This window comes from Schistosoma mansoni, chromosome 3 (assembly GCF_000237925.1).
Source record: "Schistosoma mansoni strain Puerto Rico chromosome 3, complete genome".
NCBI classification, from domain to species: domain Eukaryota; kingdom Metazoa; phylum Platyhelminthes; class Trematoda; order Strigeidida; family Schistosomatidae; genus Schistosoma; species Schistosoma mansoni.
The window spans coordinates 6,006,571-6,022,120 of record NC_031497.1 but is presented as its reverse complement, the minus strand read 5'-3'; the positions used below and the strand labels follow the sequence as shown (position 1 = coordinate 6,022,120).

At 33.3% G+C, this 15,550-nt stretch overlaps 1 protein-coding gene across 1 annotated transcript in view; it reads right to left on the bottom strand.

Moving 5' to 3' along the window:
* Window positions 1-1,416: 1,416 nt before the first annotated feature.
* The window catches only part of Smp_177190 (hypothetical protein), a gene marked incomplete at its 3' end in the record, with an annotated part of 31,908 nt that continues 17,774 nt past the window's right edge, over window positions 1,417-15,550 (bottom strand). Inside the window, exons 3-5 of the mRNA XM_018799018.1 lie at window positions 14,904-15,118; window positions 8,565-8,835; window positions 1,417-1,817 (exon numbers count right to left, since the gene is read on the bottom strand). Coding sequence (XP_018650850.1) covers window positions 1,417-1,817; window positions 8,565-8,835; window positions 14,904-15,118 — 887 coding nt within the window. The remainder of the gene's footprint in view (window positions 1,818-8,564; window positions 8,836-14,903; window positions 15,119-15,550) is intronic.

The window sequence follows — 15,550 nt, the reverse complement described above, 5'->3', positions numbered from 1 at the left end:
CTGCTGAGGAGTCCCATAATAGGACGAAACGGCCGTCCAGTGCTTCCAGGTTTTCCATGGTGGTCTAGCTTCAATTGACTCACGCTTTCAACTATGAAAATGCTGAAATCTTCACAAAACCCCTTCTGATAATTAATATTAACATGTGTATTATTTATTATAAACAACTTAAAAATAGAAAAGAAAATTTTTTTTTAAATTTTAACAATATGAAAATTTATGTGAAAAATATTTTGTGATTTTTTTTGGTAACGATTTGAAAATTTAAAAAAATTTATTTGATAATCATAGATGACATTTATAAACCATGGATAATAAATACAATATACATGAGTACACTAAAGTAGATAGGAGTTCTAAGGTAACAAAATAAATTATAATCATGAAAGAGGTGACTAATTTTTTATTTCACAAACTATAAATAATGATTATCTCAAGTTATCGACCTTATGAACTAGTCAGATATCTCAATAAGGTTATAATAATATTTACAAAATTACTTCTATAATAGACAATAGAGCAAATTGCAAAGTAGGTGTTAACCAGATGTATAAAAGATAACATGATTTAATCAGTTTGGCAAGTAGAATTAAAGAATCATACTCTGACCAACATATCATGAATTGTAAACAATCTGTTGATTGCCTCATTCACTGGGTTATTAGGTATGAGCCACACTCTAAGCCCCCAAATGCCCTGGAGCGGCCGGGAGTGGGGACGGCCCGCAATCTCTCTCGAAACGCTCTCACACGGCCACGTGTATACAGCCTCTGCCAGGGAAGTCCTACTCACTGCCTTCTCGTGGCACTTCTGTAGATCGGAAAATTGAAAGGACGAAAAGCGAATGTCCGGCACTTTGACCGAGTTGTTGGACATGGAAAGTCCACCTAGAGGAGTTGGAAAACTCTGATTCCAAACCAATGGTGCACATGGGCTTCAGTATCCTGAGGGAACAAACGGCGAATGAATCAATCGTTGCTCACCGGCTACCATGGGACTGCATCTCCTCACGATGCTCCACTGCCTTGTGGATCAGATCTTTGGGTCAAAGGCTCCGGGTGTGGCCCTCTAAGAAAACTACATGCTTCAGTTTGGGCACCTGGGTAGTATCACAGCCTTCACACAAATCAAATGAAATTTGTGCGGTGCATATATATCTGGTGTCCCGTGGTACCAATATTTATGTGTTTAAATAAATAAATAAACATAAATGGTTGCACAAATTGAAATAATTTGGACAGAGTGTGAACCTGAGAATTGATAATCAAAAGTTTATCAGCTTAACACCAAAGCTACTGCTCTACTTTTACTTAACAGTACTCTATATCCAGCATCAGAATCTCTTATTCAACAGTTTCACCATATGTAAAGTTTAATAAGAGAACATGTAACTTGAAAATCAATTCTTAAAGAATACTAATCAAATACAGAATATCTACTTACTCTAAGTATCTCTTTATTTACAACAGGTTCATAGGTATCATGATTATTATCTAAGCCATTTGTAGTGACTTCTGAGTTTTCACTAGGTGTAGATATAGGCATAATACAATTTATTCCATCATTAGCTCGTCTAACTACACCAGGAGTTGAAATTGTATTACCATTTTTGCATAAATGTTTTAATCCAACAATCGTTAAAATTTCAGCTTCTTTATCTGATTGTGGTTGATAAAAAATATCAGCTGCAACACGAGCAATATCTTCACGAAGTGCAGCATGTTGATTAGCTAAAGGTGTATAAATTGATTGTAGCTCTTCATAAATCTTAGTGAGCTTTTCAATATTTGTTTGATCTGGTAAGGTTTGAATAGACGCTAAATAAGGTTAATAGAAAATAAATTATTCATTAACGTATGGTTATATATACATATATAATTACTGAATCTAGACTAAACAAAACTATCAAGACATTTTACAGATTTTATTAAGTCCTTTCTTTAGGAAACAAAGGATGTCTTGTTGAGATGAGCTAAATTCTAAGAACATTTCATATGAGTTTTGGAATCATGCACTTGTGTTCAATAAAAAGTATGCATACTTCAAACTGACTAAAGACGGGTTGTACACTAGATTTCAATGTGTTTTACGTAAAAAAAAAGATGTTATGAAACAGATAAGTACAAGTAATAGGAAGAGAAAACTTTTCATAATAGTTATTGAATAACAATCAATTGCTCTTGAATTCGGAAATTTGTGTTCATGTACATAGAAATGTAGTCAAAAGTTGTACAGCCTAGTATTCTTAGTAAAGAACTGTGGAACAACTAGAAAAAGTGTAGGATGTGAGATAAACATCAATGGTGAACATAAAAAATATATAAAGTAGGTGTATCCACATTGTTGCAACCGATTTCGACCCAATAATATATAAAGTACGTAACCATTGATTGCGATTGTATTTCTGACACTAAATGGGGTTTTTACAATTATGTGAGGAGAATAAGTTGACAGTCGTGTTTTTGTTATACATAGTCCCTAAACACTTCGGTATAATACACTGAGGTACGAAACAACGGGATATGAACAACATATACAAACCATTCTAGTTTATGAACACTCCTTATTTCTTTTAGAATAAGATGGCACCAAATTCGAAATCTTCCTACAATTGAAGAACATATGGAACTAAAAACTGTCAACCAACATCAAAGTCAGAAACTTCATTAAAAACGTCAAGAAAGTTCTATTTTAGGGGGCTGAAACCTGAAGAACAACCACAACCATTATCAAAAACGTACAAATATCTGGAAACAGTTTTCTACGCAAGATACTCAATATAAGTTTGTCGGATACCATCATTAACAGCCTATTGCTGTAGAGAACAAACCAACTTCAAGCTGAAGAGGAAATTGGTAAAAGACGCTTCAGGTGGATAGGACATACATTGCGGAAATCACTAAACTGCATCACGAGGCAGGCGCTTACATGGAATCGTGAAAAGAGATGGAAAAGAGGAAGATCGAAGAACACACTACGCTGAGATTATTAAGCAGACATGAAAAGGGTGAATGGCAGCAACTGGAAAAGATTGCCATGGACAGAGTTAGGTGGAGAATGCCGGTTGGCGGTCTATGCTCTTTCACGAGGAGTAACAGGCGTAAGTGAATTCGAAATCCTAAGTAAACGTATCAAAGGTCCAAGTTAAGAAGTTAAGGATTAAGCAAAAGCCCTTGCATAATATGATAAACATATATAGCAGACTCAACCATTTTAAGATTTCCTAGTAATAATCAACAGAAGTTGCCGACCAAATTGAATGACTTGAGATAAAAGATAACAATATTACTTTGGATATCATACCACTACTGATTCAAGATAGAATCGGTTGACCTTAATTAGATGAACTGCACCAAACCCTGGATTCTGATAAGTTATGTACATATGGACGGTCAATTGTTACAGGCAAATATACAATAGTTGCAGAACACTCAATCAATCGATATAACATTGTGAAATGGGGCTTCGTAGTAGCATTAATTTCATAATAGGACAGTCGCACTGGCCATCTAAACTTTAAATAACAAACTTTCACCTGTAGAATAAATCAAATCAAATTTGGATAGTGTCCACAGGTCATTTTAGATAAATATCTGGCTACAAACAGCATTGATAGACATTTGAATGCAATCACATACATTCAAGAATGCCAATAGTAATTCAATGTTAAATATGTAAAAACAACCTCAATGATCGACGTTGAAATAATTCCAACATTTCACTCGGTAAACTGGTCTAAGATTCGTCAGGAAAATAATTACTAAGATTATTTCAAATATGTGTCATATTATATTTAATGTCTTCTTTATAATCGGCGTCCAAATTCTGTTAAATTATTCGCTTAAATTTTCACGAATATTCATGTGAAGTGATTTAATATGAACTGAACGTCTTTTTTCTAATCAATGATGAAGGTTTAATGAAAGTAAATAGATGAATTTAGGAGACTACAGGATTTTATTCATCAAGCTTTTCACTAACAATTGTAGACATAAAAATGAACTAATATGTGTTATATATATATATATAAAGAGATAGACTGTTTGTTGATTCATTCATTTCAACAGGACACCATACATTCATGATTATTTCCAATACACTGATCAATTAATTCACTCGTAAAAAAAAGATGCAATGTGCATCCTAGGTTCCATTTGTAGCCACGCTATCAAACTTTACTTAAATAGTAGTCAACTGATGATTAAATTAATCACCACTGTTTAATAAAAGAAGTAGGAACATATATTATGCTAAAACTTATAAATAAAGAACCTGATTATCGTCATGTGGTTTCGAAAATTCAATTGTTAAGTGTCATATTCTCTTTTAGAAAAAAATAACAATAAGTACATGTATAAAAGTCTGTCATCATAAATGATTGAAAGAAATTAAGATAAAAATAGATACAAAATGTCATACATATTGATCAATTATAATTTAGAATTGATTCTATTGTGATGAAACTACTGAAAGCAATACTTAAACAAATAACTGAGAATAGAAAAAAAAGTACATAATTGGGAGTTAACAATTCAGAAGGATATCTTTAAAAGATATGAAGTAATAAACAGGTACACCTTTGTACAATGATATTACACAAACATATGTGATAAATGCATAGTATACAGACTAGATAATCAGGATGGGGAACGTGATTTTTGGTTTTCTGTGCGAAATTCAAATATCACGTTTAATAAACAGTAGAAATATCTTTGTATATTGCTCAAAACGTCTAGAATGATGGCAAAAAAAATATTTCTCGCCATTATAGAGAAAAACTGATATTGTTAAATGTGTCAAATGCTCAGTTCTTTCTCTGTAAATTGTAGATCATAGACAAACTAAAACTATCCCTGAAACTGGATCCTAAATATTTATTACTGACACAAATCTTAACCTATTGGCGTTATACTTTTATGGACGAATTAATCATATTTTATTTCTTCAATTTTTGAGCGAAATTCATTATTTCATATGGTTACACAGACGTTCTGCATATTAGCTGTCAGTTCATGACGAAAAACATTACCCTGAATCTCTAGTCTTAACTACGACTATGAAAAATGTATAGACCGTTAAATATATATTTTGGTCCTTTTGAAGGTTCAAGATGACAAACAACCTATGTTCATAATATCTTTTTTCAGAATGACAGGGAGAGTTACCTGTGGAAACCTTTACTAAATTTATTATGTAAAATCTATTAACACTTCAATATTATTTTTTTCCATAAACTGTTCATTTACAAAAGCCTGTTTTAGATTGGCTAAGAACTGACTGAAAATTCGTGGCGTTTGTTTTAAGCACGTCTTTATGAAAATACCTTTACTGAGTATGTTTCTTTCAAAAATTGTTCATATAAAAATTAAGATTTTCTGGTTAGCAGCCCATATTCGAATGTTAATCATCGAATCACATTCATCATTAGACTATCAAAGTTCAACATAAACTATTATTTCTACACTAAGAGAAAGATACAGTTTATAGGGGATGGAATAGTGAAAAAGACTAATAGTTAGAAGTGTAAGATTCAACAATCTGGTAAATTGAGTTATATAAACTTGTGCAGAAAACAATTTCAAAATAAGCTTATCAACTATTTATTAGAAAGTATAGGGTCGTTGAGATTATTGTATTTCATTGAAATCCTGCACTTATCTAAGTTAGACTACTTTTTAAAACCTGGAAGTACTGGATGGCCGTCTTATCCTGGTATGAGAATCCTGTTATGTCAGATAAGATGATTGATCTTTGTTTAATTTCTGTGATATTCCATTAACTTTCTATATATTTTCTTTAACATTGCTGACTGTTTTTATCATTCAATAAAAGAATGTTTAGATACTAATACACCATAGGCCTTCATAAAAAAATTGCACAGATTTGAGAATAAAACGACTGAAAAAAGATCTCTTCAGTGAATTATTTTATTTTCTCAGTTCTGAATGAATTTCTGAGGTAATTATTTCACTATAACATTGTACTTTTTGGTCAGCTTTTTGTTCCAATTTAGAACCTGTCAAAGTTTAAAGTGACATACTCTACGTTCTATAGCCTGCTCAACCGTCTATTTCCGAATTATGTAAATATTACAATCAAACTATCTGTTTAAGATTTGTTTGCACTGAGTAATTATGAATTCTAGCTGTATTTAGTCATGCACTACTATAAAAAGCGTTACAAAAGATTGTAATATTAAACACTGTAAAACTCAAATAGATACAATTTATTTTTTAACAAATTTTCATCGTTATTTACCGTTTGAATGATAGAAAAATAGAATGGGAAAATAATTGTAACAGGTGAGTTGGTAGGAAACTTTAATGATTAAATAAGGGTAGAACATATCGACTGTGAAATTTTTTTTTAAATATGTATTGAATAATCTCACAATTTGAATGTTTTAGAGAGATAGCTTTTGCAAGATGGAGTATTTGTTGTTTAGATCTCTTTACTGTACTCAAGTGTATGGTATTAAATAATTATTATTATTATCATTAACTTGAAACATAAACTCTAACTGGTATCTAAGTAATCATAATTAATGAGTACCAACGGTGTATTATTGGTTAAAGTACTCAACTTTCAAGTAATGAGTAGCAGATTCTAACTTTATACTACCCACTTTGATTTACATAACTAGATAGTATCACTGACGCCCTACACAGATAGTGTGGTTTAGATTCAAATATATAAACCAGTACTTAAGCAAATGAATTGTGAGCACTATAGCTGAATGAAAAACAGATTAACACATTTAATTTAATATTCAGAAGCATTTCATCCTTTGGCAAAAATAAAATAATGAGAAGCGATGTAATCGTATTACAAAACTAAGAAGAAATATGATATAACATTCTTCAGCATAGTAAAGTGTTGATATTTCTCTTTTTTAAAAGTTGCAGACTATTATGCAAGACATTGTGTTCCACTCATTCACACTTCAATATTCTAGTCTGTAGAGTGTTGGATAATACCATCATCTACTGATCAATTATACTTTATATCGAATCATCAGGTAAGCTAATTTAGAAGCTTAATGGGCAAGTGATATAGTACCGTTACATAGTATAGTGTTTGTTTACTTTTTCTCCTCAAAGAAGTATAAACTTTTACTAATAATAATATGAATCAAAACTATGAATTGACAAGTATTCTAAAAAAAGATGCAAAAGAAACAACTTAGTCTATTTTTGGATAAGACTATATATAGACTAATAGTTCATCAGTCTATTCAAATTAAGTTGATAAGTTGGTTATAGATTGATAGATAAACAAGCAAATAGAATGGATGACACACGTTCTGTTGGTGAGTGAGTTTCTAACACTACATTTAATGGACGTTCATAATTTAGTTAATTGAGTTGCACTGTATATTATTATTGTGTGGCTTAACTCGACATTTTTTATCAAATAATTTATCCAGAGTATTTGTTATAATTAAAGTATACATATGATCAAATATACGTTAGCGTCTTTATAACCTATCCGTTAAATAAGCGTGTCATATTTACAAAAAAGATGGCAGACAGGTTAACAGTTTACTAATTCTATGATGAGCAGTGGAATATTTCAGTGATCCATATGTCCATGGATTAAGTAAATAACCATACTATGATCTCATATTCGCGCTTAAGAAGAGCACTTTATATTCACTTTTCAGGATGCCATAATTTTAGATTGTAGTAACACTCTCACGATTAATTTTGATAACTGTTCATCCCTGTCAAGCCCTATCATAGTAACGATTCGTTTGTTTCTTTGTATTAGTAGAATCGCTATCGTACTTACGTAAACATGTATATTTAAACACATATTACGGCCTACTCGTGTTTTTGTCTAACTCAAATCTTGATCGCTTAAAAATAGCTCGATGTATTATTCTACTTCCCTCATACATCTGTGCTTGTATTATAAAAACAAACAGTACTTTGATTCGCCGTACCTTTATTTTCATAGTTGAAATCATGAGTCAATTGAAGCTAGACCACCATGGAAAACCTGGAAGCACTGGACGGCCGTTTCGTCCTATTATGGGACTCCTTTATTTGATGTGACTATAATTTTGCCTCTATATTTGCCTGGAATGATTCGTTGGCCTTTTTGCTCCAAATCCGCTTAATGTGTTTTTGATTCTGTGGTCTGAGCGATCAGCTAATATATTGTAGTCGGATCTTTTTATCGCCCTCTGAATTCAATCCTGTGGCATCCCCATATAAACGGTTATCAGGGTGAATTTTTAACGAGGCTAAATGCACTACAAAAGTTCATAATATCTACTATCCAATTTAACAGAAACTTTAGAAATTAAAAAGGTTGTATACACAGCAGCGTGATTTCAAAAGACCCGGATTCGATCTTTCATGAGGTTGATGATACACAGTACTGACATGTTCGAAACTGTAACTATACACCTGTCCAATGTTTTTCTTTATTTTCTGTAGTTTCCAGACAAAATCAATATCCAAAGAATATTTTTCTTAAATTTAGTTATTATTCTAAAAGTGTTCAAGATTAAATCACTAATAAACATAAGGAGAAAAAGAAATAAAAAATACACTTACAAATTATTGAAGGATCTAAACTTTCATATTCATTTGAATGACCATTTTTATCAGTGTTATTTTGATCAATACAATTTGATTGTCCAAAAAATTTTGTAATCGGTGGGAAGGTAGTGTGAAAATCTATATCAAGTTTATGCTTTGTAATATCCGATAGTTGGTCACCACCCAATAAATTATCTAAATGTAATATCTTCGATCGTAACCAACAATAACGTTCACATCGGGCACTTTTTTGTTGAATCAATTCTTCCGCTTTTTCATCCAATGACTAACAATGACAGAAAAAATAGAGTGGGGGATAAATTTTATGAAAAGAATTATTTTCTAATGAATTACATTCTTCATAAGACTTCTAAATTAAATCGAATAAACACCTTATAACAGAGAGAGGAATACGATACGAGAAGACATTGATTCTGCATACATTCGTATAATTGACTACAGGGAATATTTATTGTTGAAAATTTAATCGAAGAATCTCGAAATGGGTTCGATAATCAAAATTCATTTGGTTGGAAGAGAGAGAGAGAAAGAGCATAAACCCTAAAGGTGACAAATCAAAAAAACGTAGGACTGGGCATGATATCATGCCGATTCAAGTGGTCAAACTCAAAATATTCTTGTTGTATCTTCAAAGAGAGCAGATTCTTGATTTATATAGAGACTTGTGATAGGGCTATTTATTATGGCAGCAGTTGTATTATCCAGCCCGACTACTGGCTTATTTGCCTAAATTCTCAAAAACGTCAGTAACCTCTAAAGTAACGAATCACTAACCATAAATAATAACTAGAGAATCTAAAAACTTATTGGTCTGAGGGCCTCTTCCAATCACAAGATTGAGATAGCAGGTAAATTAATTCTCCATTCTACTCTGTTCACGCATAAATGAAAACTCACACAATAATATATCTTAGTAAGTGACCGCGTAGTAACACAATTAAGAAATAGCAATGTATACGCAGCTCAGTCATAAGCGATGCAAAAACGAAGCAATAAAGAAATAACTAACGATAAATCCGCGACAGTAAAACATACAACAACGATTGGTAGGTTAAACGAAAAACTAACAGATAAGAGAAGGTAAAAATATAATAATTCAACCATCTAAACGTATCCACCAGAATTCTCTGTACAATACTTTTGTGAGTTAAACTTTCCATACCGAAAATATACAGTGAGGAGCAATAAGAAGACTAGTCGAAAAGAACAGATAAAAAACGAAAGAGATGAAAACAAAATAAAAAGGGAAGAAATTAAAATTAATGAGGGATTCATTTAACTTGAAGTATAATGAAGAATAAACATAACAACATCCACCTAGGTCATTTTTGAATCATATCAACCAGAAACTATAGAGTTTGATCAATAGCCTTCTTTTTTTGACTATACAAATCAAATGAGATGTCAAAAATGTCTTAACCTGAAGTTTCTTCTATTCTACCTTATTTCCAGCTCATTTAATGATTCAAACTAAGCAATGGACATGCATATTACATATGTTAACACTTTTTAAACCATTAATTACTGTAAGTCATCAGACTTATTGCGTTGAAAAGAAAAAAAAGGATTATAATAATGCTTTATGACTAAAACAATATTTAAACAGAGATGAATGGTGGCTAGCAGTAAAGTCCAAGACAAGTGTTTCGTCCTATTAGAAACTCGTCAGCTAGATGTTCACTCTGGAACTCGAATCCAGTACTAATTCCTGTTGTAAACATCAATGCCCCCAAATGCCCTGGTACGACCGAGAGTGGGGAGAGTCCGCTCTCCCTCTCCAAATGCTCTCACACGGCCACGCGAATATATAGCCTCTGTCAGGGAAGTCCTACTCACTGCCTTCTCGTGGCACTTCTGTTGTTTACGAAATTGAGAGAACGAAAAGCGAATGTTCGGCGCTTTAACCGGATTGGTGGATGTGGAGGATCCACCTAGGGGAGTTGGAAAACCCTCATTCCAGACCAATGGTGCACATGGGCTCCAGGATCCTGAAGGAACGAATGGCGTATGAACCAACTGTTTGTCGCCGGCTACCATGGGACTGCATCTCCTTACAATGCTCCACTGCCTTGTGGACTAGACCTTTAGGTCAAAGGCTCCGGGTGTGGCCCCTAAGAAAACCACCTGCTTCAGTTTGGGCACCTGGGCAGTATCACAGCCCTCACACAAATCAAATGAGATTTGTGAGGCGCATATGTATCTGGTGCTTCCTTGTACCAATATTTATGTGTTTAAATAAATAAATAATGTAAACATCAATGGAGAGATCCAGACAATTAGTATATATGTGAATTATAATTAAAACGATATTTATTTAAAGCAGTATCAACAGTAGTTTAAATGTATAAATCACTTTAATTATACAGTTAATTATCTGCAATCAATTTAAGTAGATTCATCATGGTCAATGTTGTTTTCAGTGTCAATATTACCAGTCTTTATCTAGAATTCTTATTGAATAATCTATTATCATTTCCTATCAGATGTTGAATGTAATTTCAGCTTTTAAATTAGAAATATTGAAATGTTTAGGATAAATCATGAAGATAATAAGCCTATGGCATTAGACATGACAAGTGTGCAATTTAGTAATTTATTGATTTGTTAAAGACTGAAAAGAGAGATCAGAAAACTTTCAAGTGAAATTCTAATATGAAATGATTATACACACACATTTAGGACATTTCATGTTAGATAAAACTAACAATGTAGACTGGTATATACTTTCATTGATTCTTATGTTTTAAGACTGTTATGAGGAAAATTTCTTAACATTTACTTACTTTGAACAGTTGTTGAATAGATAAACTTAAGTGATTTCATAATTAAACATGTTGGAGTTTTTTTAGTATTAAGCGCTGAAGTTTTTACGGATTTACTTTTATACATAATATTTTCTAGATTTTACCTTAACTAACTCATTTACCAGGTGCTTTACTTTAAATAACAGCCTGTGTTAGAGCTAAAGAAACTACCTATTCGCTCAAACCGAAGTAAGTGGGGCGAAATGTGATCCTACAGTTTTGACAGGGAGTCGAACGCCCTATCCACTGAACCATCGCATTACTTATTGGTCCACCAGGGTGTTTGGTACCTGAGTGGTTGAGCCACAGGATTGGGCTGTACTGTTCGGATTATAGCGTAGAAGCCTATATAGTGTCTGGTTCTCCTCTAGGACGGGGTTGAGCTCTACTGCTTGGGTTAAGCCTGGGCAGTGTCTGGCTCTCCTGTTAAACGGGATTGAGCTGTACTGTTTGGGTTGCCGCGTGAAAGTCTGGGTGGAGTCTGGTTCTCCTGAAAACCAGTGGAAGATTACCCTGGCCCATAAGGGTATATTTTATAACTGTGAATTCCCCCACAAATGCCCTGGTACGACCGAGAGTGGGGAGAGTCCGCTCTCCCTCTCCAAATGCTCTCATATGGCCACGCGTATATAGCCTCTATCAGGGAAGTCCTACTCACTGCCTTCTCGTGGCACTTCTGTTGTTTATGAAATTGAGAGAACGAAAAGCGAATGTTCGGCGCTTTAACCGGATTGGTGGATGTGGAGGATCCACCTAGGGGAGTTGGAAAACCTTCGTTCCAAACCGATGGTGCACATGGACTCCAGTTTCCTGAAGGAACGAATGGAGTATGAACCAACTGTTGGTCACCGGCTACCATGGGACTGCATCTCCTCACGATGCTCCACTGCCTTGTGGATCAGACCTTCAGGTCGAAGGCTCCGGGTGTGGCCCCTAAGAAAACCACCTGCTTCAGTCTGGGCACCTGGGCAGTATCACAGCCCTCACACAAATCAAATGAGATTTGTGAGGCGCATATGTATCTGGTGCTTCCTTGTATGTGTGTTTAAATAATAATAATATTGGCTTCCGCACACTCGGTGTCCAACTTTCATGACACTGCTCGTTCAAATATAAATAAATTAAAAAGTGGTTTGATTAGTGAATTCATATCAACCACACAGACAACAAGATCAAGGTAACAGCCATTTCCAAATCATATATATACATATATATAGCTGTTAAGTCACCTGTGTAAACACTGGGTTGGTGTTTATTTTTATTCACTGACATTTTGAAGTTAAATAACTTTAAATATACATCTATAGGTCGATGTGAGTGAGTTGAATGTATACATTACACAAAATGTTTCAATAAATAGAAAATATATCTGGACGTATTACCTTCTGTCTAGGACACGGAATAAAGTATTCTACTAACACATCAATGAATTGTTGCCAAATGGCAGTGAATTTGAATTTTTTAGAAATTCTCATTTCAGTATTTTTTTTTCGATAGAAGAGAAACCAGCCGGGAATCAAGGATGAAGTACGGGAGCTTTGTACACAAGATAACGGCGAACAAATATGTCACTAGAAATGTCAACACTTCTTTCTTATTTAATCAGAATTATACAAACAAAAATTGTAAATAAACAATTTATAAATATATAATTGACCTTTAGCTTATGATAAATACTATCGATTTTGACAACATCAAATATAAAACAACTATGTTGTTCGAATAAACAAATGAATAAATATTGTCGATTTCTAACGATGAAAATGTGTTAAAACAGAACCACTAGTGAAAGTCAACCGATGAAGATAAATGATGAGTACTCTTGTTGGTATTCGACCATATATGTGTACATAATGTATGTAGCTAACTAGGCAAACAAATGGAGAAGCTGAAATACTGCAACATCCAAACAAACAATAAGAAAAGACAAAATCACATCTAAACGCAAACAATAAGTGGAGGTTTAGTCAAGCCCAATTTAAGTAGCATTAATTTATAAAGAATATTAGGGCTATTATTAGATTTTGTGGAGCATTTGTGTAATTCAAAGGTAATTCCCATCACGAATGGATATCACTTGGAGAAACACTAAAAACTGTTGATCAATAAAGACCTACCTATGTGGTAGAAGACATTTTAGTCCTACGCAATGAAAGCACTTATCGGTTCATCACTGACTTTACATACATTTGTTACCCCTCGTGGAGCATCGAACGCCCACCAGGATTCTCTAACCATTTCTGTTTTGGGCTCTTCTTTCCAGTTTTTACCAAGAGCTGTTCATTCTATTGATGTCTGCTTCCGTTTCCTAGCGTACTGTATACGCTGGTCAATCTCTTTTCTTTTTGTATTGAGGATTCCAGGTTAAGGCTTGCTTCGTGATGCAATCTGATGGTCTCCGCAATCTATGTCCTATCCACCTCCAGCACCTTTTCCTAATTTCGTCTTCATCTGAAAGCTGGTTTATTCTCTCCCACAGTAAGTTATTGCTGATAGAATCCAGCCAACGAATCTGGAGTATCACTCATAGAAAGTTGATCATAAATAACTGCACCTCCGCCTGGAGTTCTAAGGTTACTGTCGATCCCAAGCCCGGATAAAGGGGAGTTGGGCACAGGGTTAGTAACTCAATCCCATGAAAAGGAACCTTGCCAAAAAAACCCACTTCAGTCCATAGGAGATAGAAATCAAGATTTTTCTTAAGTTCATTGGGCAAACACGGGGTCATTAAGTCGGTATCAGATGATTTAAGTCAATACATGATGATATAGAACGATTCTCATTTAATATTATCAATTAGTTACTGCCTTACTTATTTTGACTTGTATTTCGACCTAAAATGCAACTATTCGTCAGCTAGACATATACCTACGCTTCATAGAATATTAATAATGTTATTAAAACGCAAACCTAGTAGGTATGTCTTTGAAACACAAAGTGTTTTTCGCTAAGTTTTCAAGAAAACTATTTGTTTTTTTTGTTAAGGAAATAAAAACAACGAGTATTTCATCAAGGCAGTCATTGTCCCCGTCACGTACCTTATGGTATTATTTGTTAATAACCTTATTGAAGGAAAATAATCCAACATATCCAAATTTTATGAAACAAAAAATTACTTTTGAAATCTATCAATTTTATTTTTGGTATGAAACACTACTTTAAAAAATCGAAAATTCTGTGGTAAAAGGTGTTTCCTCCCACATATCTTCACTAGATTTTATATGTAATCCAGTGCATAGAATTCGGGATACTTTTTTTACAAAATTATTTTTATCTATTCTAGAAATTCTCATAGCACAGTGTTCAATGGTCAATATCCGTTCAATTTACTTAAAATCTTTTTTTAACCAAAGAAGAGTGGAATCCAGCTTTTGACTGAAGTTCAAATCGATTATTCAAATTCAACTTCTTACATCAGTTAAAATGTTTATATTTATGTTACTTAAACTGTAAGAAAAGTCCTTCTTATTGGTAAAGAAATTTGGGAACAAAATAGTATAGAATGAAAAACAAAGATTAACATACTTACTCTCATTAATTCACTGGAGGTAAGTCCACGTTCAGGTAGGAATGGTACCAAACCTAATTGTTGACACATATCAGCGATTTCTCTACGTCTTAATTCAATTTTTTGTTCCATTATAAGACGTGCAGAATTTTCTTCTTTAATTACTTCGCATAGAACAGTTTCAAGTTTTTTAACAAAATGTTGTAGACGTTGTGAGCGTTCCAATTTATTATAACCTGGGTGAGGATTTGTTTAATTAATAATAATAACTAATAATAATAAAACACTATTACAAGATACATATATGTATGTATATATGTGTATTCACAACATCAAATAGAAGTATACTCCAAAAGAGTCCTGATACAAGCTTGAGGCAAGTTAACCACTTAATATAAGATAACTTAATGTTCTGGAATACTGTGAATCAATAAGATTCCCTCACCATGCACACGTTTATGTGCTCAACTTTGAGTCAAACTGTTTGTATATAAAAGGTTCTGATGCTAACTAGCTGTTTAGCATGAACTGTTTGGAAACAAGGCTAGAAATTTCAATCAGTCGGTTAAATATCGAGCGATTCAATTACCAAATAGATTACATAAATGTATTTTGGTAAGAAATATATATATATACCTCAAATTCATACAAACTATTTAAGAAAAATA